At 39.6% G+C, this 26,347-nt stretch overlaps 1 protein-coding gene across 3 annotated transcripts; it reads right to left on the bottom strand.

Moving 5' to 3' along the window:
• MIER3 (MIER family member 3) lies at nt 1–26,347 on the bottom strand. 3 transcript variants are annotated; one of them, XM_069879790.1, is made up of 13 exons: nt 26,242–26,347; nt 25,831–25,855; nt 23,501–23,646; nt 21,481–21,615; nt 20,026–20,146; nt 17,779–17,864; nt 17,542–17,614; nt 15,060–15,211; nt 14,489–14,570; nt 10,383–10,477; nt 4,313–4,440; nt 3,984–4,129; nt 1–3,897 (listed from the first exon to the last, which is right to left on the bottom strand). In XM_069879790.1, exons 1-13 carry the CDS (start codon nt 26,248–26,250, stop codon nt 3,440–3,442), a joined length of 1,656 nt encoding a protein of 551 aa, XP_069735891.1. In that variant the 5' UTR covers nt 26,251–26,347; the 3' UTR covers nt 1–3,439. The 3 variants fall into 3 exon arrangements, with proteins under 3 accessions (XP_069735891.1, XP_069735892.1, XP_069735893.1); XM_069879791.1 differs by having other exon boundaries at nt 10,383–10,474; XM_069879792.1 differs by lacking the exons at nt 25,831–25,855; nt 26,242–26,347 and adding an exon at nt 25,503–25,779.

The following is a 26,347-nucleotide window of genomic DNA, read 5'->3' as shown; positions in this document are numbered from 1 at the left end:
AAGGTTTCCAGACATTTATTTCTGGAACTGTACACCAGGTATTAAAGTACAACAAATACAAAATAATGCTCAAAAAAATCAGTGTTTATGTACAAATATTAAAACCAATAGCAACTTCCTCTTGAACATCTGATACTAAAAGCATGTTCCGATTGTCACTACCTTTGTTGTTATGCGCAGGGTGCTTACTCTGAACTGAGAATAATGGGAATCTGTTTTATTAGGACTATAACCATTCCTACTGTATTTTACAATAGATAGTATCTTCATCTTTCAATGAAAAATAGGAATAAAAAAAATAGTAACCTTGTCATTATTTTATAAATTACTGTATTTAGTCTCCCTGTCTGCAGATAATGTGCTTGTAATGCTGGGCAAATAGTGTCCCTCTTGGTCAGTTTATCCATTAGTTTACATTCAAAGCTGAAATATTCACTAGAGGCTTTGGTTAAATTAAGTAGTATCACTATGTTCTACTTGATCTGAAGTTTTCCTACATTTTTGTCCCTCAGTTTTAAAAACTAAAAAAGGAAACAATTGCACGATTCATTGACCTAATTGTACACAATTTAGTATTCTTCAAACAGTATTGTACATCCTTCAAGTAAATTCAGCAGTTTGACCATGACAAGAGGAAAACTAAACACTTAGAAACCTAGCATGGGAAGATGACATTTGAATAACCAAAGTAAAAGTATTGCTATAATCACAGCACCAGTTACACTTCTAAATGAATCAGCTACCCTCTTCAGAGTCCCTGTACATAGAAAGGATACATTTACCAACACTGCAATTATGGATTTTTTTGGTTTGTTTGTATGAAGAGAAAATGTGGCAAAGGACAAAGAATTCATCACAGTTTGTTATAAGAATTGTGCTTCACCATTTGAGAACCAAGGCAAATGTAATTTCTTCATGTGGTTGTGATTCGGTATCTTCATGCTGACTTTGAAAACGCAATTCTTTTAATAAACAGTAACAAGTTCTCCATTTAAATGTTTAAACTGAGAGAAAAATAAGTAAGTCAGTCCAGCTTTTAAAAGAAAAGTTCAATAAATAGCTATTTTACATGGATAAAGTCATAGTGGTACAAATTTATGGATGTCACATCAAGCATGCACAAAAATGTTACTATACACAGAAGTAGTCAGAAAATATTGAAATAGATATCTAAAAAGATATGAAGAATTTACATATTTACAAAATCTTGCAAATTATTGCCTCATGTTAACAAGGAATTAAAAGTAAACTATACCAGCTAGCTAGCCAACAGGCTAGATAAGATCAGCATTTAAGAATCTATTAGACTAGCCAGAATTAATTTTTCTCTCATATCATTTTCTGAATTTTGGTCAAAAGTCTTTATTAAATAACTAAAGTGTCCATTCAACTTGCTGACAACCCAAACCTTAGACAAGTCTCTGTCTACATTAAGAGCCCAGCAATGCATAGATAAACTGAATATATTACTGCATCAGCTAATGAGAATGGGCATGTTCATTTAAGTGCAACCGGTATAAGCATTCAGTCATCTTTGTATAACGAGTTTTATACAGACCAGCCACTCACTGTAAACCCACAGATAAGCTTGAATGTATAACAATGGAGGATTATGGCCAATATTTTACAAAATTACATAAGATGTGTTGATTCATAAACAAAAGAAACAAGGTACAAAGTTCAGCACAAAACACAGCAACCAGAAGCTGATAACTTAGCTAAAAACATCAGAGTACAACACAGGGCCAAGGCTACCCATTGTTTACTGTGTACTGACTAAAATGATGTATTTCAGATGTTAAGAACTGATTACAAAATTATCTCTACTTTTGTCCACTGTGCTAAACTAATTTGTATTTAATATGGTAAATTGCTATTGCATAAACACTTCAAAGCAATCTTCGTTACAATGCGGTAAAGAAAACTCCGTATGCTGCATCAGCATGTCAGGATGTCAACGCAGTTCACAGTATGCATAATAAATACCCTCTTCCCTTTCAAATATTAAAGTTACTACTTTCTAATTACTCAGCATAACCTTGAAGCAACTATTACAAATATCAACAATGCAAACTTAATCACTGGAATAATGGAAACAAATTAGTGGCAATTAAATTTGAAATAAAGACAGTGCAAAGTATGGAGGAAAAGGGGTAATGAAGTAAGGTTCAGTTTCTCACTGAAAAAACCCTGCAAGATGTGTGCTACAACATGATGTCATAAGCCAATGTTTGGTATGTTTGGTTTGACACTCCAGCAAGAATTAGAACAAACATTTGCAAGACAAAATTTCTGGATGGCTAAATTGCACTCAATGTTCAACAGAGAAAATTTACTCAAGTCCAACAGTTGCTTTTATGGGAAACATTCCTATTTATCCTTTCCTATTTGACCAAGGTAATGAAGTGCCATTTTTGAGCCAATGACTTGCCAAAACAAAAAAATGCAATCCACAACAACTTCCAAATATATACTTCAAGGTTCTACTATTCCTACATAAACTAGATAGTCCCTTAAAACTGTAACACTTTGAACTGCAGTGCTCCAATTTAATTAAGTTGTCTTCCAAACGTAGACTGTTTATTTAGTGGTAACTCCTAAGCTGTGCAGACTGTAGCTTTACACAACGCCAGCTCCCTTAGGAAATTAATGTACACAATCACATTACTCTTCAAAGTTGTGGACAAAACCCGCTTGAATACAATATAGCCTAAAACACAATCTGTTTAAGCCAGTTAAGTTTAAAGTACACAGACACCTATGGTAGCATAATTACTTCTGTGTAAGGTAGCCATGGCCTAAAATTTTGCAACAGCATCGAAGCGTAGGTCTTCACACTTGACTCATGTTCAAGTTCCTTGTGCTAGCTTCCACCAAGATGAACTTGTTGTTTTGTAAACTGAAGTGCTCTAGTTTAGTATCACATGAGAGAAGGTTCCATTTAAAATACATCCTTGTATGTTTGTGCAGTTTAAATTAAAGAAACCCATCCCTGCCTTTGTAAGAAAAAAAAAATGCTACATTGAGCAGGGATCAGGATTGGTACCTGTAAACATTGTTATTCCACTGCATCCGTTACAGCAAAAGTAACTTAGACTAAAAAGCCACTCCAATTCATTCAGAACTTCTGTGCTGGTTTTGAAATGGTGGCCTTTGTCTACAGGCTTTAAAAAAAAAAAAAAAACTGAAGCAGAGCTTAAAGCTGCACCACAGAGTTCTCTTAGTCCCAAACTCTGCCAAACATCCTATGACATTTCCACATTTATGGACTCAAAAAAGAAATTACTCTTGATAAATCAAGATATAGTTCTATACATACAAAGACATCACTGATGTCATAAAGTTCAAACTTCCAGTGAAAGACTTAGCAAACCTGACAGCTCCCATCAAGTTTACTACTACTGCATAAAGTACCCACTGTTTGTTCAGCTTTCTGCAGTCATTCTGAGTGAAGGGCAGTGTGTTGGTGAAGAGCGTGGGTATTGATAAAACCATTTGTCTCATTTGCAGATAGACTGCTGAAGTCAGCCACTGAAACAGCCATTTTGGCACTGGTAATATGGTGTGTGTGGTTCTCGAAGTCCACACCAAGGTTATTTACAGAGACATCATTCATGAAAGACTCGGGGACAGCAATTCCCATTTTCAACCTCTTTGCAGGTCTTTCTGTCTCCTCACTGCACATGTTCATTGGGTTTAGCTCTGAATGATAAAACCCAGTTTCAAATAAATTAAAACAATCACTTTCACCATTGCTAGGCAAGTTAAGCAATTCTTCTGTTCCAACAGGCACATGATTAACTGGTGCTCGGGGTAAGCTGTCCATAGGAGGAAAGGTGTCATCCAGGCAGTTCACATCTGAAGTGTGGCAGACTGTAGCTACACTGTTTGTCAATGCTGGAAAAACGAGGAACAGAAATGCAAATTAAATAGTTGTTTGTATGGTTACAACAGAATGATTTTTCTTTCCCCCCTTAATTTACCTGTCAACTCATTGGCAGTGATAGAGTTCAGAATGCTCAGCTGCTGGTCAGGAATGGTTTCTGTCCGACTATTAGATGTTAAGGCTGAAGAATGCACGGCTCCACCAAGGGCTTCTGCTTCATCTACCAAACGATCCATGTAGTCCCTAAAATAATTTTGCACCCACAATGCATTATTTAACCAGGAAACAAAGCCTAAAAGTGATGATAGATTTAATTCCAGTTGCCACAGACACAGCAGTATTACACTGCAGTGACAGAAGGAAAAAAAAAAAAATCTACATCTACAATTTGCTACAAAAAATATTTTACAATAATGTTTTACTTACGTAACTCCTGGGTGGTGGTTATATCTCTTCTTCCCAAATCTTGTTTGCTGAGCAAAGTAATCATAACGTTCTGACTTTTTCCACATGTAATAGAAAGCCACACACTCAGCAACTGTTCTGGTTCTTACCTACAAGGTGGAAATAATTGACAGAACTAATGCAAAGACTTCTATTTTGTTGTCTCCCAACCACAGTTCCCATATTCCTGCAATACTGTCCATTCATTTTATTGTTGTAGTATCTGCAACAAACCAATTAGAGCAGGAGACTTCAAAAAGATCTAGTCTCAAGTAAGTATTACATTTGCTCTATTGTATGCATTACTGGCTTTTTTTAAAACTAGACTGAAACTGTTTCTACATCTGAAGAATTACAGTTCAAAACCTATGTAACAACTTTTTAAATGATAAGACAGACTGTTTCTGAAGATAGAAAAAGCTTAGCAAATCAATGACCTAAGAGAAGTGAAGCAGAAAAGACTTTGGGTGCTTAATAATTTTTAGGAAATCCAGAACCGTGGAGGACTTGACAACAGATAATTGCAACAGAAAGTGCTAAGACAACAAAACAAAATTGTAGTCTCGTTCAGAATGTATATAGCACTCAAAAGACTCATTTTGATCCAAGTGAACCATTCACATCTTTCCCCAAAATGGAAGTTGTTATGTGAAGTTATATTCTTGGAGAAAAAGTAATTACTTCCCTGCTCAATTCTACTTCTTATAAACTACATACATTTTTAGATGCAGGAACAGTTCACATCATCAGCCCACAGTTCCAATGTAAGTTTTACAGCTAGAATATACAACTGTATCCAGATATAGTCTGTCAGTGAACTACACTTGAACTTCATCAAAACAAACAGAAATATCAGAGGCAAATCCAAAATGCCTTGGGTGTAGTAGTAAACCTTTTAAGTTTAGGGAAAAACATACCGGGCTGTGAGGAAATGAACAGATGTCCATATGCTAGTATACAAAGTCCCAATCAGCAACACTTCACAGCACAGTGATAAGGAAACCTCATTTGTTTAAATTTAGCCATGCACTAAATCTTGCCTACCTGACGCTTCCCACATAAAAGTGACATCAGCTTACCCTGGGTGCCAGAATTTTCCACATATTTTCTGGCATTTTACCTACTTGGAAAAAACCCCACTGGATTTCTTAGAAAAATTCTGGTCCATAGTGACAGATATATCAACTCATGTGGTTTACTGCATGTTGGAAAAAATACCTTTAGATTATTTCTTTGCATCTCTGATGAAACTAGGACTGCTTCCAGCTCTGTACCAGATGTAACTGATTCAGCCTCCCAGAGCCCCAGTGCATGCATGCTGCCACCCAGATACCAGGCTGCAGGGGATGCCCGGCTCTCACACCAGTATCGGACACCAGTGGAGAATTCATTTGTGGGAGTTGTGCTCGGGTGAAGGAAGTTCTCTGACTGGTGACAGAGCTCAATGAAGAGGTAAGTAGGCTGAGGTCAATCACAGAGCATGGGAGGGACCACTGGAATATATGCTCCCTGTCTCAGACCCAACACGTGGCTTGCATTGTATGACAGGAGTCCCCATCCTCTCTCCATTCAGACAAGGAAAGAAATATGGGAGATTGTGGAGAGTGGCAGTAGGTTCCTGCCTGATGCAGCAGGCGTGTTTCCCCTGTGCCAACCTCAGCCTCCCAGGTTACCCTGCACAAGAGGTACAAAGCTCTGCAAGTGGAACCAAACCTCAATGGGGATGGTGTGTCCTACAGCTTAGAAATACTCCCTAGGTTCAGACACACTAAGCCCTCCATTAAAACAGCCTCTGTTAAGAAGAGAAGGTGGGTTATTGTCATAGAGGAATGCCTTCTAAAGGGAACAGAAGGACCAATCTGCAGACCAGACTCCATCACACAGGGAAGTTTGCTACCTTCCTGGGGCCTCGGTTAGAGACGTAGAAAGAAAACTACTAACTCTGGTCAGGCCCATGGACTATTATCCACTGCTGATCTTCCAATTAGGTAGTAACAAAATCCCAATAGGAAATTTGAGAGTAATTAAAAGGGACTCCAGAGCCTCGGGAAGTATGGTGTCAGGTTCAGTGGCACAAACTGTTCTCCTCTGTCATTCCAGCTACAGGGAATGATGAGGAAATGAACAGTGAGTGCCTGGAAATAAATAACTGGCTCCAAACCTGGTGTGAGGAAGAAAACTTTGGGTTCTTTGATCATAGGTTGATGCAAATCACCACCAGGCTTGCTATCCAAGGACACACCTGTCCCCTAGGGGCAAAACGGTACTCACCAAGACGACAACAGGGCTCATTCACAGAGCTTTAAACTAGATGTGAAGGGGGACAGGGATATAAACAGGCTAGATCAAAAAAAAGCCTGGGAAAGACAGTCCAGTTTCTGAGGAATGGTGCACTGGCAAGGACCCTTGGTCTGCCAACTCACAGGAAGTGAGGAATAGCACTTCAAATGGCACCACAGAAGGGTTAGATAATTCAGAGAGTAGCTGCTTAGGAATTAAGATGATTCTCCCTAGAAGCGTACTGCGATCAACAGCCCAACTGAAGTGCACCTACACCAATGCACACAGCATGGGCAATAAACAAGAGGAACTAGAAGTTCCACAGAAACATGGTGGGGTGACTCACATAACTGGAGTGCTGCTATGGAAGGCTACAGACTCTTCAGGAGGGACAGGTGAGGAAGGAGAGGTGGTGGAGTAGCCCTCTATGTCAGAGAGTTTTGACAGCCTTGAACTCGTGACAGGCTATGACAGGGCTGAATGTCTATGGTGAAAATTAGAGGTGCACCTAATAATGCTGGTAGTGTGGTGGGAATCTGCTATAGACCACCAAGTCAGGAGGAGAAGGTTGACAAGTTATTCTACAAGCAACCGTGAGAACTCTCACAATCGCTAGCCCTTGTACTTGTGGGAGACTTCAACTTACCAGATGTCTGCTGGAAGTATAATACAGCAAAGAGGAAGCAGTCCAGGCTTCTGAAGTGCGTGGAAGACAACTTCCTAACACAACTGGTGAGTAAGCCAACTACGGAGGTGTCTTGCTGGACTTGCTGTTTGTGAACAGAGAAGGACTTGTGGGAGATGTGACAGCTGGAGGACACCTGGGGCATAGCAATCACAACAGACGACAAACCAAAGACGACAGAATTCTGGTTTAGGAGAAGTAAGGGGGAACGGGGTGTCAGCAGAATGGCCACTTTGGATTTCCAGTGGGCAGACTTTGGTATGCTCAGAAGGCTGCTTGACCAAGTCCCATGGGAGACAGTCCTTAAGGGCAAGAGAGCCCATGAGAGCTGGATGCTCTTTAAGAAGGAGTTTGTGGCAGCACAAGAACAGGCTGTCCCCACATGCCAAAAAACGAGCCAGCAAGGAAGAAGACTGGCCTGGCTGAGCAGAGAAAAATATATGAACTTTGGAAGAAGGGGCAGGCATCTCAGGAGAATTACAGAGATGAAGTGAGATCATGCAGAGAGAAAATCAGAAGAGCTAAGACCAGTTAGAACTTAGACTGGTCCACTCTGTGAAACACAATAAAAAATCTTCTACAAATACATCAACAACAAAAGAAGGGCCAAGGAGAATCTCCATCCTTTACTGGATGCAGATGAGGCTGAGGTGCTTAACACCTTCTTTGCTTCAGTCTTTAACAGTAAGGCAAGATGTTCCCTGGATACTCAACCTCATGAGCCAGTAAACAGGAAAGAAGAGCAGAACAATGCTCCCATGATCAAGAGCAAATGGTTAGAGATCTCCTAGGCAAATCAGACATTCATACGTGTATGGGGCCGGTTGGGATCCACCCGTGGGTATTAAGGAAGCTGGCAGAGGTGCTTGCCAAATCCCCTTCCATCGCCTGCCAGCAGTCCCGGCTGCCTGGGGAAGTTCCACTGGACTGGAGGCTGGCTGATGTTGCACCCATTTACAAGAAGGGCAGGAGAGAGTATCCAGGAAACTACAGGCCTGTCAGTCTGACCTCAGTGCCAGGGAAAGTCATGGAGCAGGTCATCTTGAGTGCTATCACACAGCACAAACAGGACAACTGGCTGATCAGGCCCACTCAGCACGTGTTTATGAAAGGCAGGTCTTGCCAAACTAATCTGATCACCTTCTATGACAAGGTGACATCCTGCTTGACGGACGAGACAAAGGCTGTGGATGCAGTGTACCTGGGCTTCAGTAAAGCCTTTGACACTGTTTCTCATGGTGTTCTGCTTGAGAAACTGGCTGCCACTGCCCTGAACAGATGCCCCCTCTGCTGGGTTAAAAACTGGCTGGATGGTTGAGCCCAAGAGTGGTGGTGAATGGAGTTAACTCCAGATGGAGGCTGGTAACAAGTGGTGTCCCCGAGACCTCAGTGCTGGATCCAGTCCTGTTCAATATCTTTATCAATGACCTGGACGAGGGGATTGAATGTACCCCAAGGAAATTTGCAGACAACACTAAACTGGAAAAAGATGTTCTTCCGCTGGATGGTAGGGAGGCTCTACAGAGGGATCTGAACAGGCTGGATCGATGGGCTGAGGCCATTGTGATAAGATTTAAGGCCAAGTGCAGAGTCCTGCGCTTGGGACACGAAAACCCCATGCTTCCCCAGGCTTGGGGAAGAGTGGCTGGAAAGCTGCCTGGCAGAGAAAGATCTGGGGGTGTTGGTTGGCAGTGGCCAAACACGAGCCAGCAGTGTGCCCAGGTGGCCAAGAAGGCCAATGGCATCTTAGCTTGTATTGGAAACAGCGTGGCCAGCAGGATCAGCGAAGTGATTCTGCCCCTGTACTCAGCATTGGTGAGGCCGCACCTCAAATACTGTGTTCAATTTTGGGCCCCTGACTACTCAGAAAAACACTGAGGTCCTGAAGCGCTTCCAGAGAATGGCAAAGAAGCTGGTGAAGGTGTGGAGAACAAGTCTTATGAGGAATGACTGAGGGAACTGGGATTATTGAGCCTGGAGGAGGCTGAGGGGAGACCTTATTGCTCTCTACAACTATCTAAAAGGAGGTTGCAGAGGTGTGGATGTTGGTCTCTTCTCCCAAGTGATAGGACAAGAGGGAATGTCCTTAAGCTTCCATCAGGGGAAGTTTAGATTGGACATTAGGAAAAATTTCTTCACAGAAAGGGTTACCAAGCACTAGAACAGACTGCGCAGGGAGGTAGGTGAGCGACCATCCTTGGAGGTGTTTAAAAGATGGGTAGATGAAGTGCTTAGGGATATGATTTAGTAGTGGACAGGTAGAGTTGGTATCGATCTCAAAGGCCTTTTCCAACCTAATGATTCTATGAATTTACTACTTATTGGCAAGGTCCATTTAAAATCTGAAACACTCAAATGTTTATCACAGTACAGGTCAACCTGGGTACTGAGCACAACTAGCTGCAGCAACCACAGTCCTATAAAGCAATCACCAGTCTCCTAAAAAACCCTCAAGGTGGGACCAAAGCATAAAGGAAACATACAGAAAATTCTGCAACATCCATACAGTCAAGCATACCAAATTATATTTATTTTTTATGAAAAAACAAACACCAATCCCTGTTCTTCAGACACAGAGGAGTCAATCAGAAGCAATCCAGATCAAGATTAAAAGTCCTTCGCTGTTGAGAAACCAGAGTACTGATGGATGACTACACTTTCTGAAAACACAAAGAGCTAAGCCTGTTTCTGTAAAATTACACTTTCCCAGTGACAAAAATAAGTTAAGGAAAGATGCATTTACCTCTCCCACCAGCCATGGTACATAAATATTCTATTTCTATGAGAGGCCCTCACTTAAACTAAATTATAGTATAAATGCAAGTAATGTCAGTGTAAGTTGACTTCAGAGTTAATGTATTGACTCGTCTTGCAATGCCTAGCTTCCCAATGATACCTGAGGAAAAAACAGCACAAAAATGCCGAGCTGGTTTTAATGTGTTGGTTGTTATTTCACTCTTCTGCATGGCTTCGTATAAATTTTTTATAGGTTTTACCTATTATAAATAGGTTTTACCTATAACAGGTTTTACCTATTTTCAGCATTGTATCATCTACCAATTCTTCCATGTGACTGTAAATACTAACCTTGTTTTTCTGTATGAGATGAAAGTCTTTTCCATAAACCAGAAGTGCATGTTCAAAGCTTCTGCATTCTTCCTCTGTCCATGCTGTCATCTCTTCTAGACAATTACAAAAGTAGCACAATAAACTTATTTTCACTTACTAACCTTTTACAGAGAAAAAAATGTTTCTGTTGCTAAAGCATGAACATCCAAATGCATTCTATAAAAAACCCAACAGCTCAGTTATTTAAATCCACGTTCTTTCCTCTACTATACAGATATCCTACCCGTAATCTGACATTTTTCATTATAAAGATTCATAAGAGTTTGATTTCTGAAATCTTTTATCCTCAAGAGCAAAGGACATTCAAAAGATCTCATTTACTACTTCTTAATAAAGTAAAAAAACCCTGGGTTTGATCACATCACCAAGATATCAATGAGATCATTTTTCTGAATACTTCCTCTTGCATAGGATATAAAGAACAGTGGTTGTTTGAAAAATAGTGAAGGAACAACCTGTCGTAATGGATAACCCACTCCAACTGAATGAACAAGATTGATTCAGGCATCACTGACAAGTAGGCTAGAGAGAAATCAGCCCTGCTGTGCCAACTATGAGAACTGTGCTAGACTGCACCTTTTCAAGACTCAAGGAGTCTAGGTCGTGTCTTATCAGAAGCTACCAGTACCAGCCTGGTACTAGCCTGGTCCCTGGGCTGGGACTAGACAGTTACAGCTGCACAACTGTACACACTCCAAGGAGTTGGGGGTGGACTGCAAGTATATATGCTTTTTTATATATATACAGAGTATAAGTATTTGTAGCCTCCTACTGCCCACTGAACTCTCCTGTACAGCAGTGGGCTGCACAGCAGTGTCCCCCTGAGCAGGGAAGGGACAGTACTCAAGATTTCCTTTCAGAGACAAGACACCCCTTACCTGGTACCTGTCTCCATAAACAAGGTAAGTTACATTTTACATTAAGCCTCAACATATATTGTACGCTAGCAACATATATATATATGTATCAAGCTACAGTTTAATTACTGTTAAGTGTAGTAGTGTTTGACCACTGTCTAATTACCAATTCATTATCGTTAGACAATTGTTAAATCCATTTAATTACTATGCAATTATTAATTACTATTTATCATTCAATCACTGATTGTCATTCAATCATTAATAAAACCTTTTAGTTAAGACCACAACAATGACTTTTCTTAATTCAACCGGGACAAAAATTGTTGTAGTCAGCATGGGGGATTCAATAGCTCAGTTCCTACAGAAGCAGAGCTAACTCTTCACTGAAATTTTTGGATGACTGGACGCAAAAGAAGTGGGATAATTGGACTGAGATAGAAGAACAGTTGAATCTTTTAAGAAGGAAACCAGAAAATGGTGAGAAGGTAATAATAATACACAAGATAATGAAGAGGTATTTAGGAGCTGCATATCGGTGTAACGAAGGTGAACAAGAAATGAGAACAAACAAAGAAAAGCAACAAGACATGCTGCTACCTCTGCAAACAGGCCAATTTGTAAGCTAATTCTTTTCTCAGAAGATTGGGATGAAGATGTTTGGGAGGACCCAAATCAAGAATGTATGGCAGCAATATTATAACTGAGGTATGTGCCAGACCTCATCATACAATGATGACCACTCCATGAGAACCCCTTCAGCTGGCCAATCTGCAGAAATACGGGCAGAAGCCTGTTGAGAGTGACACTGAATATCTGTGGCACATCTCCTTAACTGGAAGAGATCATATTTTGTTAGATCAAGGCAAAGCAGATGGCTCTTGGGGACCAGAGGTGTTTGTGAATGAGGGACCAGTCTGAATACACACTGAATAACAATATATTACACCCAAGTAGCACATTGGGCAGGGGGCACAGGCCCTTGGGACAGTGAGGAGCCTGCTATACCAGTAAAAGCACTAAGGGAACTTTTACTGCTGTACAAAAGCAGCCTGCCTTTGGGCGTCAAATGACAGGGGTGTGCATGGCAAACTACTCCATCTCTGCTCCTGTAGACCTCAAAAAAGACCACTGAAAATAATGGAAGCCTGCCTGCTTTGAAGTTGTACCTCACTGCAAAAAGTGATGAGGGTCAGGATGGCGAATCCCACCTCCAAAGCATCCCGACCTGGGCGGACTTGATGCATGGCATTGTAACCCACAGTGAAAAATCGAGGTGGTATGAACTGACACCAAACAGTATGGTGATCCCAAGCTGACACAGACAGCAGAAGGACCCAACAAGAATCCTCAGAAGCCCCCAACACTTTTCCCAATCCAATATGCCCCATCATGAGGCAGTGGACCCCCACAAAAAGGCACAATGAACTGTAGAGGAAAGCCTTAGCGCTAGGCACACCCTGGGTAACAACATGGGGCCAACCAACTAGATTGTCCTTAGTCTGATGTAGGCTTTTGTAAAACAAAGGCTATCAGGGCACCTGGGACAAACCAATCATCTGCTTCTAAAGATCCTATGAATAATGCTTTTAGACTTCTTAAGGAGGAACTGTAAATCTCCTTTTAAGATAAAACTTGCATTTTCTAAAATGCAGTTTTATTTTACAGACAACAAGAAAATCACTAAAAAATATTACAACTTCTAAAACAAAGCAGCTCAACCTAATTTAATAGGCCAGTTTTGTTTCAAGTATTGCTACTTTCCAATCTTAATTATGAGTTTGGGACTACATACAATTAAGAAGGGATTTTTTCAGCTATCTTACATTCCCAATGTTGATCCATATAGTTTCTGTTCAGCTGACATTTAAAGCCAATGGGGAGAAAAGACCTCACAGTTTAAAACATTTCCGGAAGCTGACACTGGAAGGTGGGCTTGAAGGTGAAGGTGATAGAAAGAAAATCGCCTTGGAATGTAATGACTTTCTCATCCCATTGATTTTGCACTCCTCACTACAGAGTTCTCAAGCTTAAAAGAGAAGATCCCCATGCAAAGTCTCACTCTTAAAACACCTTAGGAGACATGGATTTTTGACTCTCATATGGAGCACAGCAGTCAGTTTCAGCAGGTAGAGCAGATCTTGGCATAATGGTTACCCTGAGACAAGCACTGACAGCATTATCATCTTTTACCATTTTTAATGAAGGTGTAGTCAGTCCCATCTGACTTGGGAGGGGGAAGGAGTGTGAGTATTGGTCCTTAGCACAGAATTTTTGGCCCTGAATGGGAAGAAGTATTTTTTCAATCCCAAAACAGGAATCTAATTGCTAGAAACATATGGAAATTAGGATGCAATCCTGCAACTGATACTTCTTTATTGTTTAGGTCTACATAATCTCTTACTGTCTATCAACTTTCAGAAACACTGCTCTAACATTCCTTATTGGCCCCTTCAGCTTTACCTTAGATACTTCACTTTCACAGAACCCAACTTGTAAACACTCAGGTTCCCCCATTTCTGATAAGGAATATCTGCCAGAATATCAACTTACTCTTACACCAGGCCTCACACTTCACTTCTTTATGCAATGCATATATTAAAATATAGGACTAAGAACTGTCCTTGTTAAAGATAAACTCTGATTTTCATTTAAGGGAGAGACAAGTATAGCAACAAACAAGATGGAAGCTCATCTTCCACTGTCAGCTTGAGTAAAGCTCTCCACACTCTACCATAGACCTGCAGAACTATGAAGCAGAACCAGTTTACTGTTGTCAGAGCACAGTGTTAGTTCCGTGGGGAAGAGAGTGGCACTTATATAGCCAGCTACGTTCTCCCGACACTGGTAAAAAAAGTCATCAGGTTATAATTCATCATGATCTCAAAAAGATACTGTAACGTGAGTGAGAGCTGCTATATGGGAGCAAAATCACCACAGTCCTCAACCCTCTCCTCAGTCTGTTCTACTCTTACAACAGTAATGGTAGAAAGAAGGGAAGGTGGAAAGCTGATCATGCAACCTTTATAAAAGTTGCAAATTTCTCTAGAATTTCCAACTGGCCAACGGTCAGAGCGTTCCTAATCAGTGCTAAAAACCACCATGGAAAGGGATGTGCTTGTCAATCTGATTCCTACTTAAGGTTTTTCTATATGACTTTTTTTTTTCCAAACACACATTTCTGAAAAATTAGGTACTTTCTCTTACCCTGAGAAGCCTTTCCATTTGAGCAGTATCTCTCAATTGCTTCTTTAACATTATGGCTGCTTTTAAGAAGTTCATACAGTGCCTATAAATTAGAAAAAGTCTTGAAAAACCTTGAAAGTTAGCAAATATCCAACCTAGAAAGTTAGCAAATATCCAACCTAGATCTCCCTGCAGAAACTACACTTTCAGTGAGCATATCTAATCTAAAAAATAGGATTTCTCTTTACACATGCTGGACATTTTAAAATAACAACCAAAAGTAAAACCATCAATAGTGAGTCAAGGCTTAATTAAGAACATGTAAAAGATTATATGTAATAATTTAAACAGCTGGTTCTGTCAACAGCACAGTAATCAGAAATAACACAAATCACAACATTGCCAACATTCAAATACTTGTAATTTTAAGCATATGCCTAAAACTGTAAATAAGATCCTGACCCAAACAAAATCGAATTAAAAAAACTAAAAAAAATTGATTATTCCTGCCTTTATAATACAAGACAGAGAAAGAGAACACATGTTAATTACAAAGCACTGTGTCACAAATGGAACAAGATATAAAACATACTTGTTCATTGTCCCGTGTATGCAGTCCTTCAGGAATTCTGCCAATAATTTTTTCATTTCCTGTTCTTAAGGAGGTTTCAAAAAGGTATTCTTTAACTTTACTTTCTGAGATCACATCAGGTTTCCAGAGTAAATGGTCTTCATTTTCATAGGCTGTTAAAAGAGAAAACCATTAACACCAGGTGTGACATTAAGGCTATAACTTTAAAAGCGATTTCAGAAAGAACAGCACAGAAGTTACTAAACCAAACACCACCATGCCACCTCCAAAATGCAGCTCACTTTTACCCCAAAAGCCTCAGTTAAGATACAGTCTGCAGTGTGGTGTGGCAAAGAGATTCGGGTTCCATGAGGATGAAAGAAGGTACTGCATGCTTGAGACAAAGAGTCTTCACAAAGAAGCAGCTTGTTGACAGCTAGATGATCCAAGTTAAATTATGCATATGTATTAATCTTCATATAAACAAATCAGCCAAACCATTCATAGTTTTATTCAGCTGTTTTCAACAAACAAACTATAGTTTAAACTATATAGGGAAAGAGTGCAGCCTATTACTTTAATCTTTCAAATAGAACATGTAAAAAAAAAAAAAAAAGACGACTAAGTATCATCTCAAAGACACTCTTAAGAGTGAAGAGGTCATTTTCAACTAAAATTTACCAAAAATTATTTAACAGAATGGGAACATGATATTTTTCTTCCATTCAATAGCAACTGAACACTGTTGAGAACTTGTGTCTGCATGTTTCAATTATAGATTAAACTATCCTTTACTCTGATCAATAGACATGCTTAACACTGCAAATAAATGTGACACATACACACTTGGCAATACAAAATTATATTCAGTTCAAACACACAAGCACAATGGCTGTTACAGTAGAAGAGATGAAGATTCTCAAATTTCCTCACAGAAGTGCAGGAAACAAAAATAAAGCTAAGGTGAGGAACAAAATCACATCTCCTCTGGAAGTCCTGTTATGGCTTAAGAACATGCAAAGCTTTCTAACAGAAACGGTACAAGTCCAAGGTTTATAGAAGACCAGAACCGCCTTCTAGCACAATTCTGGTAGCCAGGACTACACAGCAGAAATATAAGCTCCTGTTTGCTGTCTCAAGCTTTTCAGGGAGGACAGAAGAGGCTTTCACTGAATCCTCCACCCCTACTAGCCAGATCCAACCTCTCTGAACACTACTTATGCTCAGCTTCAACCTTTTATCAACCAAGACAAGGTAGCAGTTCTTGGTGCAGTCCATGACCGATAATCTCAAGAGTGGCTTCTCAGGGCTCAGATCTTGGGAGAACTTCTTCACTCTCAGGCACGCCAGCAGACAAGACCCTGACTCTCTAGCACCAGCTCATTCCAGAGGAAGTTGTCAGATTAACCCCTTCCCTGGTTATTTGGCCTTCTCTAGTTCTTGGCTGCATAATAGTAAAAGGATGATCCAGATAAATAGCTCTCACTCCTCCACTTTCTACAAACCCTACGTATCATGTTTGAATCCTGGAGAAAGGGAGACTTCCCTAGGTCTCTTAAGCAACATAAGACATGTTCACTTGCTAATGCTTCCAGCTCCATCCATATGAAGCATTCTCCTTCTCTAATGCACAGGATCACTCCTCAAAAAAGCAGCTGGCAATAGTGAAACTACTTGATGTACTTCACTAGAATAATATCCCCATGAAATGTTGTAGTTCGAACACAATTCACAGTATACTGAAAATCTACAGAAACAGAATGCTTTTCATTTATTAACACATCCTTCAAACTGTTCGTTATTTCACAGCCATTCCACTCATGAGCAATTTCTTCCATTATTTGCTTCTGAACCCCACAGCTAAAGGTGCTATAGTTTTCTCAGAGTGAAAACTTCTAAAGATACCAAACAAAATTCTTTCTTCTAGTCTAGCAAAACTGCAGTTTTTAACCTAAATTTACAATGGAATAACATCATACTTAAGACATTGTATGTTTTTTTAAAGACAGTGCTTTCAGGACCTACATCTTCGACTTATACCGTGGAAATATGAAATAGTTTATTGCTTTGTTTTCAATATACATTTTGTAACACATACTGTCGTGCTTGCCAAAAAGCAAGCAAAGAAAAATAGTGTTTTGAAGGTCTTCAATGTAAACTAACGTACATGCTCAATAGCCCATTTACAACACTCCGATGAAAATACTTCTTGGCCCACAGTTTGCTGTTTCCTAATATTACGAGACACTTTAGAACTAACACCGCATTTCACCTTCTGATGTTTTATTGAGAATGCCCTCTCAAAAATGAAAAATCACATTTCTGAGATATAATTATGTAGTTGTATTATTTCAGGTTTCTAGTGTCTGCTTTTCTTAAGGTCTCTGAGACTTGAACTAAGCCACTGAATTTACCTTATACATTTAAATAACATTTTTATAACATTTTTCCACCAAATACTACGTAGAAACATAAAATTAGCGTAGCAGTCAAAAGAACCTACCCTTTTCATCATCGCTGTATCTGCCAAGGTAAGGCGGAATTTCAGCCTGGTACTGTGAACCAACCATTATTTCCTGAAGATGTGAAAAAAAAAAAGCATTAAAAATGCCATTAACTGGGCTTCTGGCAGGGAATCCCAGAATTAAGGTACTATTTTATATGCATATTACAAAAAAATCAATGCATTTTTCTTAACAGCAAAATTTTTAAAACTTTTTTTTTAAGATACATCTTTTACCTTTCTCAAATCTTCAGATGAATTACCATTGTCTGCCTCCACATCTTCACCATCTGATTCCTTATCTCCATCACACGTAGTGTTTGCTTCAGACAAAAAAAACCTTGGTTTTAGACAAGAAGAATGTCCAGCTCAAACACAGAACTACAAGATATCCTAAACTTTTCAAAGCAGTGCTTGGTTTTAGTCTGGAAGACATACCACGAGCCTGTTGATCTACATTTCAGACTAGCATAAAGTCAGTAGGCACTAGTATTGTATACTGCAGAATCAAAATAGTTATCACTGCAATCGAGACAATCTACTGCATTTCTAATAGTCAAAAGGAAATAAGATAATTTTTCTTCAGCAACCTTCTCCAATAAAGGCTTATACCTTACAGAAAAGGTATGAGAAAACCAGAAAACTTACAGGGCTATAACTTAGCCTCAGGTTAATCACAAAGAAAGTAAAGTTGAAGGCATGTTTTTATTACCTACTAAAACCTTTCATCTGAAGTTTTAATGGGCATTCAGAACACTTCTTTAAACAAGGCTGCCTCAGCATGTAGTGAAGATACAGGTGAGATATGCAAAATGGAATAAGCAAAAGACCGCTAATTCCTCTTTAAACTATTCCCGCCACCCCCAGGAAGAAGTACAAGCAATTCAAGTACAGTACTCCACATAAGAACTAGTATTTTGGAATCTGGAAAGCTATGGTACTGGGTTCTGAAGCAATTCTATTTTTATAGATGTATAATATATAATCATACAATCCCTGGTAGAACAGAATCCACAGTTCTGATACGATTAAAGCTATTTTGTATTCTCAAACTTCAGAAACAACATGCTTATAAACAGTGTTGCAATTTTAGTTTCATAACAGGTAAACAGAATTGTCAACCTCAGAGACAAGGTGGGAGACTGTATAGACTGAGGTTCCTCCTCTGTACTCATTACTACACTCACCAGTCTCTCTTCTGCTGCTAGAAGCGGCAAGCAAGAAGCTAAAATCAATGCACAAAATAACAATATGCCTGGATAATCACAGGCAATTATTTTTTCCAATTAATGCAAATTTAATAACATAGCCTATATTATCTATTAGACATGTTTACCTTAAAATTTTCATTAATTTAGTCTCTGAGAAATAGGCAGCGATAGAAAAAAAGATGAAGCTGCCAACAGCACAGGGAACTGACTTCTCCCTGAAACGGTGGATATTCAGTTTTAAAACATCCAGCTGAGAGTTCTAATAGAGAAAAAGTTGTGATAGAAAACAACGACAGGTGAAAGCAAAGATGACTGTTTCTTAATTGTCAGTAAGATGAGGAGCTAATTATTTTTTTCCTATAAAGCTTCCATGCTTTCAGTGTCCTATTAAAAGTTCACACGCAACATTTAAGTACTATCAAGTTTGGGGCTTGCCTAACTGAAAAAAAAAGCATTAGAATTTTTAAGGTTTTGTATCTCTTTCAACACAAATGTCTTATATGTATTATGCAATCAGCAGCGTGCAGGTTGCTGATGACTGAGGCAGCACATCCCCTTTATCACCCCCCATCTCTAGGGGGATGAAATTCCCCAGGAATAGCTTAAAATACTTGCCAAATTAAAACTGTGATAAATAGTCTCCACATTGCTGTAGTTCTAGGACACCAAAGAACAAATGAGCTGCATCAGGCAATGAGAAGTATTTCACTCAGGTTGGATGACTGAACAGCTGATTCTCAGGTCCTTCCATAATAGCTCCACGGGTAGTGAAATTCTGGTGGTCATGGTTTTATAGGCCCCAACCCATATAAAACCACTTTAGCACTTTAGAAAAGTGGTGAATGGGTAAAGGGATAAAATCACAAAGAAACCCTGTCCCAGTTGACATTTGCAGGCTGCCTGGAGGAGTCACTGGCTTAAAAGTGGCAGCAAAAATTTTAGTAAACACTAATACAAAATAATGGATTACACAGTAATGTAAATCACTAACACAGTGAAAATTAAGGGTGTTCCTCAATACTACATTAATTATGAAGTTATTGCATTTGTAAAGAAATTAATTTTACTTGTGCTTTGAGCACAATGCCAAATGCAAGAGTTTCGAGTAATCAGTACTGTCAACTGAAGACTACATTCATGTACAACATCCTGCAAAACACTTTCTCAGTTCCTGACAAAGTCAGCACTACTCTGCAATTTTGACATTTTAAGCTAGCAAGCAATACATGTTGTTAAGACTTTTCAAGTACTATTATAAAATTAGGTTTCGTACATCTTAGTGGCCGAGGAAAGAAGTCAGTAGCCTCATGTGAAGTAACTGATGGTGTCAAGTCATCAGCAGAGGACTGTGTTTCTTCATCATCACCCGACAAGAGGTCTTTAGCAATTTCCTCCTGTATGATCAAAATAAAAAATGAAAACGCAGACTGACTACTGAGTATAGAATGGCAAGCATTTAGATTCAGCAAATGGTAAGCCTCATTAATTAAAATGAATTATTTTATCATAAGTAAATTTAGTAGACCACATTCCCTTAATTAAAAAACTCATTTGCTCCTCCTGAATCTAAGAACAAATGTAACCGTTCAGTTCAGAGTTGAACACTGGGGTTCATTTCCTCTTTGTCTGCTATTAAAATAAATGCACAAAATTAACTTCCGCAAGCATCAGACATTCCTCCAACTGCTTCCCATGAAAAATATCCGTGGAAAACACCTCAGATGTTTAGAATCCTGTCATTCTTTGCAATACAGATACACCAAAGCTTTAAAAGGCCGTTACCCCTTAAACTCTAGGGAATGAAAAATACAACAGCCATGCACATTTGTAGACTTTTGCTGAGAGGACAGTTATAGATAACAGACAACCTGTTATCTTCCCAAAGCACAAAAAAGACTGGCATTTCTGTATGTTTGAAAAAAGAGTAAGAAACAAAATGCACACTTCCTCCACCAGCAGGTATGTTTGAATCCTTCTGTATAGAGGTTAGAAAGGGAGAGAACTGTATTAAGACAAGCTGACTACATTTTTGTAGCTTCAAAACAATCGTGAATCCTAACGAGAATCAGATGTGCAGAGCCATCATTTAACTCTACTTTCTGTGTAGTTTACCATTACATCATACTTACAGAAAGTCAAAAATAAAAGACATACTTCCCACCTATACATTTTATAATCTAAACTATCAGCTACATATGCTTTATAGCCAAAAACCAGATTAAAATCTCAGAATTCAAATGCAAAAAGCAAACCAGAAGTTTCACGTTTCTATACCAGCCATGTGACACATACAGCCACTGCACATAAAGCTGAGACCTTTCCAAATGACATGCATTTGAAAGGAACACTGCAAAGCATTCAGGAGAGCCTTCTCAAGTTATCCACAATGTTATTATATTGACATGTGTTGGAAACCAGAATTATTTTTTCTGGACATTGCATATACCATCAAAAAGATCCAATACATTCAAAGTTCTTTGAATGTATTTCAGTAGAACTGTTAACTTATTGACTACTTATCTGTACTACAAAAGTGATACTGAAGTTCCTATGCAAGTACAATATTTATCATCAGAATCAGATCCTAAATATTCTTGAAAGTTAATAAAATTCAGCATAATGTTATACATCCAAACCAAGAAAGTATTTTTTTAATATCAAGAGATGTTAAAGTCACTTGGGTTTCTGCTTTTAAATGGTACTACTGGGGAAAACTGTAGTGACTTACTTTATCTAGAGTCATATCTGGAAGTTCATCTGCAAGTTCACTGGGAGAACTATCCGCACTGGAACCTGCCATAACTGGAATCGTGGGTTCATAGCCATAGAATGCCAGTAAATCTTCCAATGGCATGTTTCCTTCCTAATACAAGAGGAAATATTTCAAAATATTGCCAAACACTTGTAAACAGTTCAGGCCAAAAAGAAGAAAACGTATTTTGAAAAACAAAAGGAAAAAAACTTAATTCAAAGCAGGAATCTTGATTAAATACTTAAAATATTTTCAAGGCACCAGACTGAAATAATTCGTAACTACATCTCTTGGCATATAGTGAAGTCCCATCAAGCTACTGAAGAGAGTTGTTTACTGGGTGAAACTGAAATTATTAAAAATTTAGTCCTTATCCGACTCATACTGTAGAGCACGACATGCCTATATATCTTTAAGATGGAAGGCATCCTAACATCTAACAACTCTCCTACAAGCGATAAATGTGGAAAAAACTGAAGACTTTAGTCCTATATACTTAGAGATGCAAATGTACAAAACCCCACAAAAATAAACCAATACATCAACATCTAAGCTGTCCTTTCCATCTCCCACACAATACGTTCTATAATGACCACTGAGAAAGTAATAGGAGAAAACCAATGATACAGAAGGCAAAAAATCAACACAAAGGTTTAATTTATAACTTCTTTTTTTCCCCAACAGCTTTGGATCAAGTGGTTTTCATAAGTATCATCATACTTGCATCCTAAGACAACTAATAAAACAGTGGAGATTTTTTTTAGTTATCTGATGCAAGTCATCAAAATATTAAAAATATTTTCCAATATTTATACCTTTTAAAGTTATATTACCTTTAAAAATTTCTTGTTGAACTCATACACTGATTAAATTACTTGTTTTCTTTAGTCAGCTAAGCTCTTAGTCCTGCAAAGACTTTTCACAATGGGTAAACCGTAAACTCATGTCCAAATCTTTCAGGATCAGGACCTAAGGTAATAAAGCGTTCAAGATGAGTGGCTCTCAGTTCGTTTTCCTTCTATTATAGAAGCAATAAGATCATTTTGTGGAGTAACAACTCTGCTTTAACAACTAGACTTGGCAAGCTGCTTCACTATTACAATTGCAAGTTCGTAATCAGCAAAAATGTAATTGTAAAGGTAGAAGGACAAAAAATACTCAATCAGGAATACTGCCAACTCCACAGTTAGAAAATTTGCTTTTACATGGACAACAAAAACATAGCCTCACATTTGATGCTAAAAATTACTGTTGACAAAAACTGGCAGTTATGCTGGTTGGTGTACGTGGGTCACCAAATAGTAATGCAAGCAGCATCAATTTGAGAGTGTTCGGCATTCAGCAGGCATTTGGAATGGATGAGGCACTGCCACAGATGAACAAGAGGTGTAAATAGGAAGAACATTTAAGTACAGAGTGTAAAATGGAACATGAAAAGCCAAGGCGCGTGCTGGTCATTTTGTACACCCACCAAACGCCAAACTGATGAAACTAAGACACAAAATACCACTTAGGTAGCAAATTGACATGATCCATCATGCCTAAAACAGGACTGTTTGCTCACATATTAGAAGAGCCAAACCTGACAAACAGAATGAAATACAGCCAGCTGACACTTAATGGTATGAGAAATGTACAGTTTCAACTTATATCCAACTTACAAAACTTAGAAGCAATAAGTGATATTACATTATAGGACTCTAAAATCTGCTTTAGTGATTTCTCTACCAAAGTGAAAGCACTATTAAATGAAAATGAATAATGTGAACTTAGCATAACAGTCACATCTTGGAGAAGCTAAATTCTGCCTTTTTGTAAGGATGCACAGCTATATCCTAACCAAACGTGCTTTTATTTTTTTTCTCAAACCAGCTGCAAAGGCATATTGCAGGAAACCACATTATACAATACAAACTGAAAAACAAGTTGAGTGTTTTCTTTCACTAGAAAAGTTAAACCACGATTGGACATTTACAAGACAGCAAGCCACTCTTACCTTTTCTAAATCTTCAATTTCGGAGTTGAAATTTTTGCTTTCTTCCATCATTTCCTCTTCTTCGAGAGTTCGTTCATCATCATAATCATGTACCAGCATTTCAGCAGATGGGTCAAAGTCATGATCCTCAGATGATAAAGAGCCAACTATCAAAAAAACCCTAATTTGAGTAATTTTTTTTCTATACCAGCATATGAAATTACATCAGAGATAAAAATACAGTTCCATGTATTCTTTTACCTACAGGGTCAAAGCTCTCAATGGAATAACTGGAACGAATTCCTAACTACTTGACAAAGTCAGCTGTTTTGGCTGGCCATCCCTTCTAGAATTATAAGTGGAGTTTTCTCTGTTGCAGTATAGAGCACTGGGGAGAAAAGTACCTAAACTACTGAAACAAAGTTTCAGAAAGTACTGTCCCAAATTAATATTTCACTGAATAAAAGATAGTTCAAAACATCCTTCGAATCATCATTAAGGTACAAGGAACACACTTCAGATGCTGCAAAACTATGGCTTACAGACTCCGATTCTATGTATGTGTTCTATATGGCAGCTAGCACAGTTTTTCAGTGGTAAACAGCTAACTTCGCTTATGAATCAGCTTCCTACTAACAGTGAAATGAACAGTGAGGCTCGCTGCAGATTAGTTTTGCCTCATAGGACAGATCTTATACTAAAACTAATTTAACTTACTACGCGCTCTAGAAAGAAAGAGTAAACATAGGAGGGTTTCAAGAAATATTGAGGAAACTGTACTACAAATAATAAAATGCTTCCAATTGATCACATTAACAAGCCATTGCCACAGCTCTGTGGTCCAAAAGACACTTTTTCGTTACTCAAGGATACTCATAAGCCACCAAAAACATACTGAAATTAAGTGTATTTTGTCAACTGTTAGAAAAGTTATCATTAAATTCATCAAGCTTTAAAGACACAATTATTCTGCACCGTCAGTGTTCTACAAGGAAAATCACTGAACTACAGGATGGTTTTGTTTATAAATACACATTTACTTTCAGCTTCCAGGATGAAGAAAAGAAACACGTTAGGATATTTCTCTTTCACTTCTGGTTTCCTCTTCTAGTTCTTACACACTAGTGCTCTGTTGCAATCCTTGGCTTACAAGCAGCAAAGAAAATGTTTATCAAGAACTATTTCCATGTAAGAACTTCTTCACAAGTTTTCAAGGGAACAGAATTTTCAATCCTCTTCAAAAAATTAAATCAGTATCCCTCTCTGTACTGTTTCCAGCCTTGAAAGAGACAACTGCATAGGCTAACACTTTTGAGCCTTAAAAGATCCAACTACTTTTTCAACAGTTATGCTGTTCATTCCTTACATGCAGGGAATCAGAACAAACCCATTTTAGACAGTACTGTGGAAGTTCATTAACATCATACTGCAGAGAAACCTTGAGGCCAAAACTGCTTTTTGTTCACATGCTGTTCATATTATGGTCTCACAGAACTTCCAGCACAGCCAATAACACCACTTCAATTAGAATAATGACATTACGTGTTGAATTTTCCTGCTGTTGGCCATCACAGCCTGATCCAGTTTTTAAACAGTATCAACTGCCTTAACAGAACATATATTTAGATAGATGTGTGTTTGAGATTATGGCATCTAATTGCTCTTGCAATAAATTTTGTGCTTCAGTAACTCAAGTGGAAGTTATATTCCACTGACAGGCTTTCAATAACAGAAGTTCCACTACTTTGGTGTCTCTGAATACTCAACGTTCCATTTAAAATATTTAAAACAGTATTCAAAACTACAAGCTCAGTGAAATTCCTAAGAGCAGTTTAAAAAGATGACAGCCAGTGCAGAAAGCGGCTACGCAGAAGCAAACACATTGCCAAAAAACTTCTCTGAGAGTAGCCCTGCCGATGCTAATTATGTTTGCTTCTGTAAAGTATTCCAAAGAACCTAAACAGCCGTTAAAGTCAGAAAAAAACTACTTATCACTATGATTTTAAAGGTCTTCTGTTATTACCAAGAAATAAGAATTAACACAAGCCAGCAGTGATCAGCAACAAGAGAAGCAGTCTATCTTCACGCTACACGGCTTTACTGAGAGGCCGATTTAGAAGGGCTACAAAACTTCGAGTTCATTTTGGGTTCCAAGCAGCCAAATTCCTAACTGCCACCGGAGTTAAGGCAAGGACTCCACAGCGCACATCTCCTTCTCTCAAAAATCTGCCAGGCAGTTAGCTGCGTGCGCACAAAGCGTTAGGAAAGCTGCGAGGGGATAAATTTGGGAAGGAGCGAGCGGCGTGCAGGCGGCAGGCCGGAGCAGGAGATGGGCGAGGACGAAGACGAACCTGGGCTCGAACTCCCAAACGAAGCCTGCGGGGAAGAGGAGAGAGGAGGGTGAAAGCGGGCTCCCTCCGGCCCGGGGTCCGCGCTTCGCGCTCCCTCCCGCCCCGGAGCTGCCCCTTCGCCCGCGGCCCCGCCGCCCCGCTCCCCTCGGGCCGAGGCGCCCCGGAGCCGCGCCCCGGCCGGGACATGACAGCCGCGGGCAGGGCAGCGCCGCGGCCGGCCCGGGGCTCGCTCCTCCTCCTCCGCTCCGCACCGGGCCCCGCCGCGCCCCCTCCGGCCCGCGCGGCCTACCCCGCGGGCTCCCGCCGCCCCGCCGCCGCCGTCCCCCCCGCGGGCGCCTCACGGAGCGGCCGCCGCGGGCCCCGCTCGGAGCCGGCCGAGCCGCCGCGGCCGGGCCCGCTCTCCCCGCTCACCTCCGCCATATTGGGACGAGGGGCGCGCCGAGTGCCCGGATGGGGCCGCTGAGCCAATGGCAGCCGCCCAGCCGCGGCCGGCGCCGGCCCGGAGCGAGCGGAGGGG

This window comes from Phaenicophaeus curvirostris, chromosome Z, assembly GCF_032191515.1.
Source record: "Phaenicophaeus curvirostris isolate KB17595 chromosome Z, BPBGC_Pcur_1.0, whole genome shotgun sequence".
Classification (NCBI taxonomy): Eukaryota; Metazoa; Chordata; class Aves; order Cuculiformes; family Cuculidae; genus Phaenicophaeus; species Phaenicophaeus curvirostris.
This window is presented reverse-complemented; position numbering and strand designations above follow the sequence as displayed.

Coding starts and splice junctions, on each gene's coding strand:
- MIER3 (XM_069879790.1), bottom strand. Junction 4,130..4,312: donor AACCACCACCCAGGAGTTAC/GTAAGTAAAACA, acceptor AAATTATTTTAG/GGACTACATGGATCGTTTGG. Junction 3,898..3,983: donor CACTGCCAATGAGTTGACAG/GTAAATTAAGGG, acceptor TCGTTTTTCCAG/CATTGACAAACAGTGTAGCT.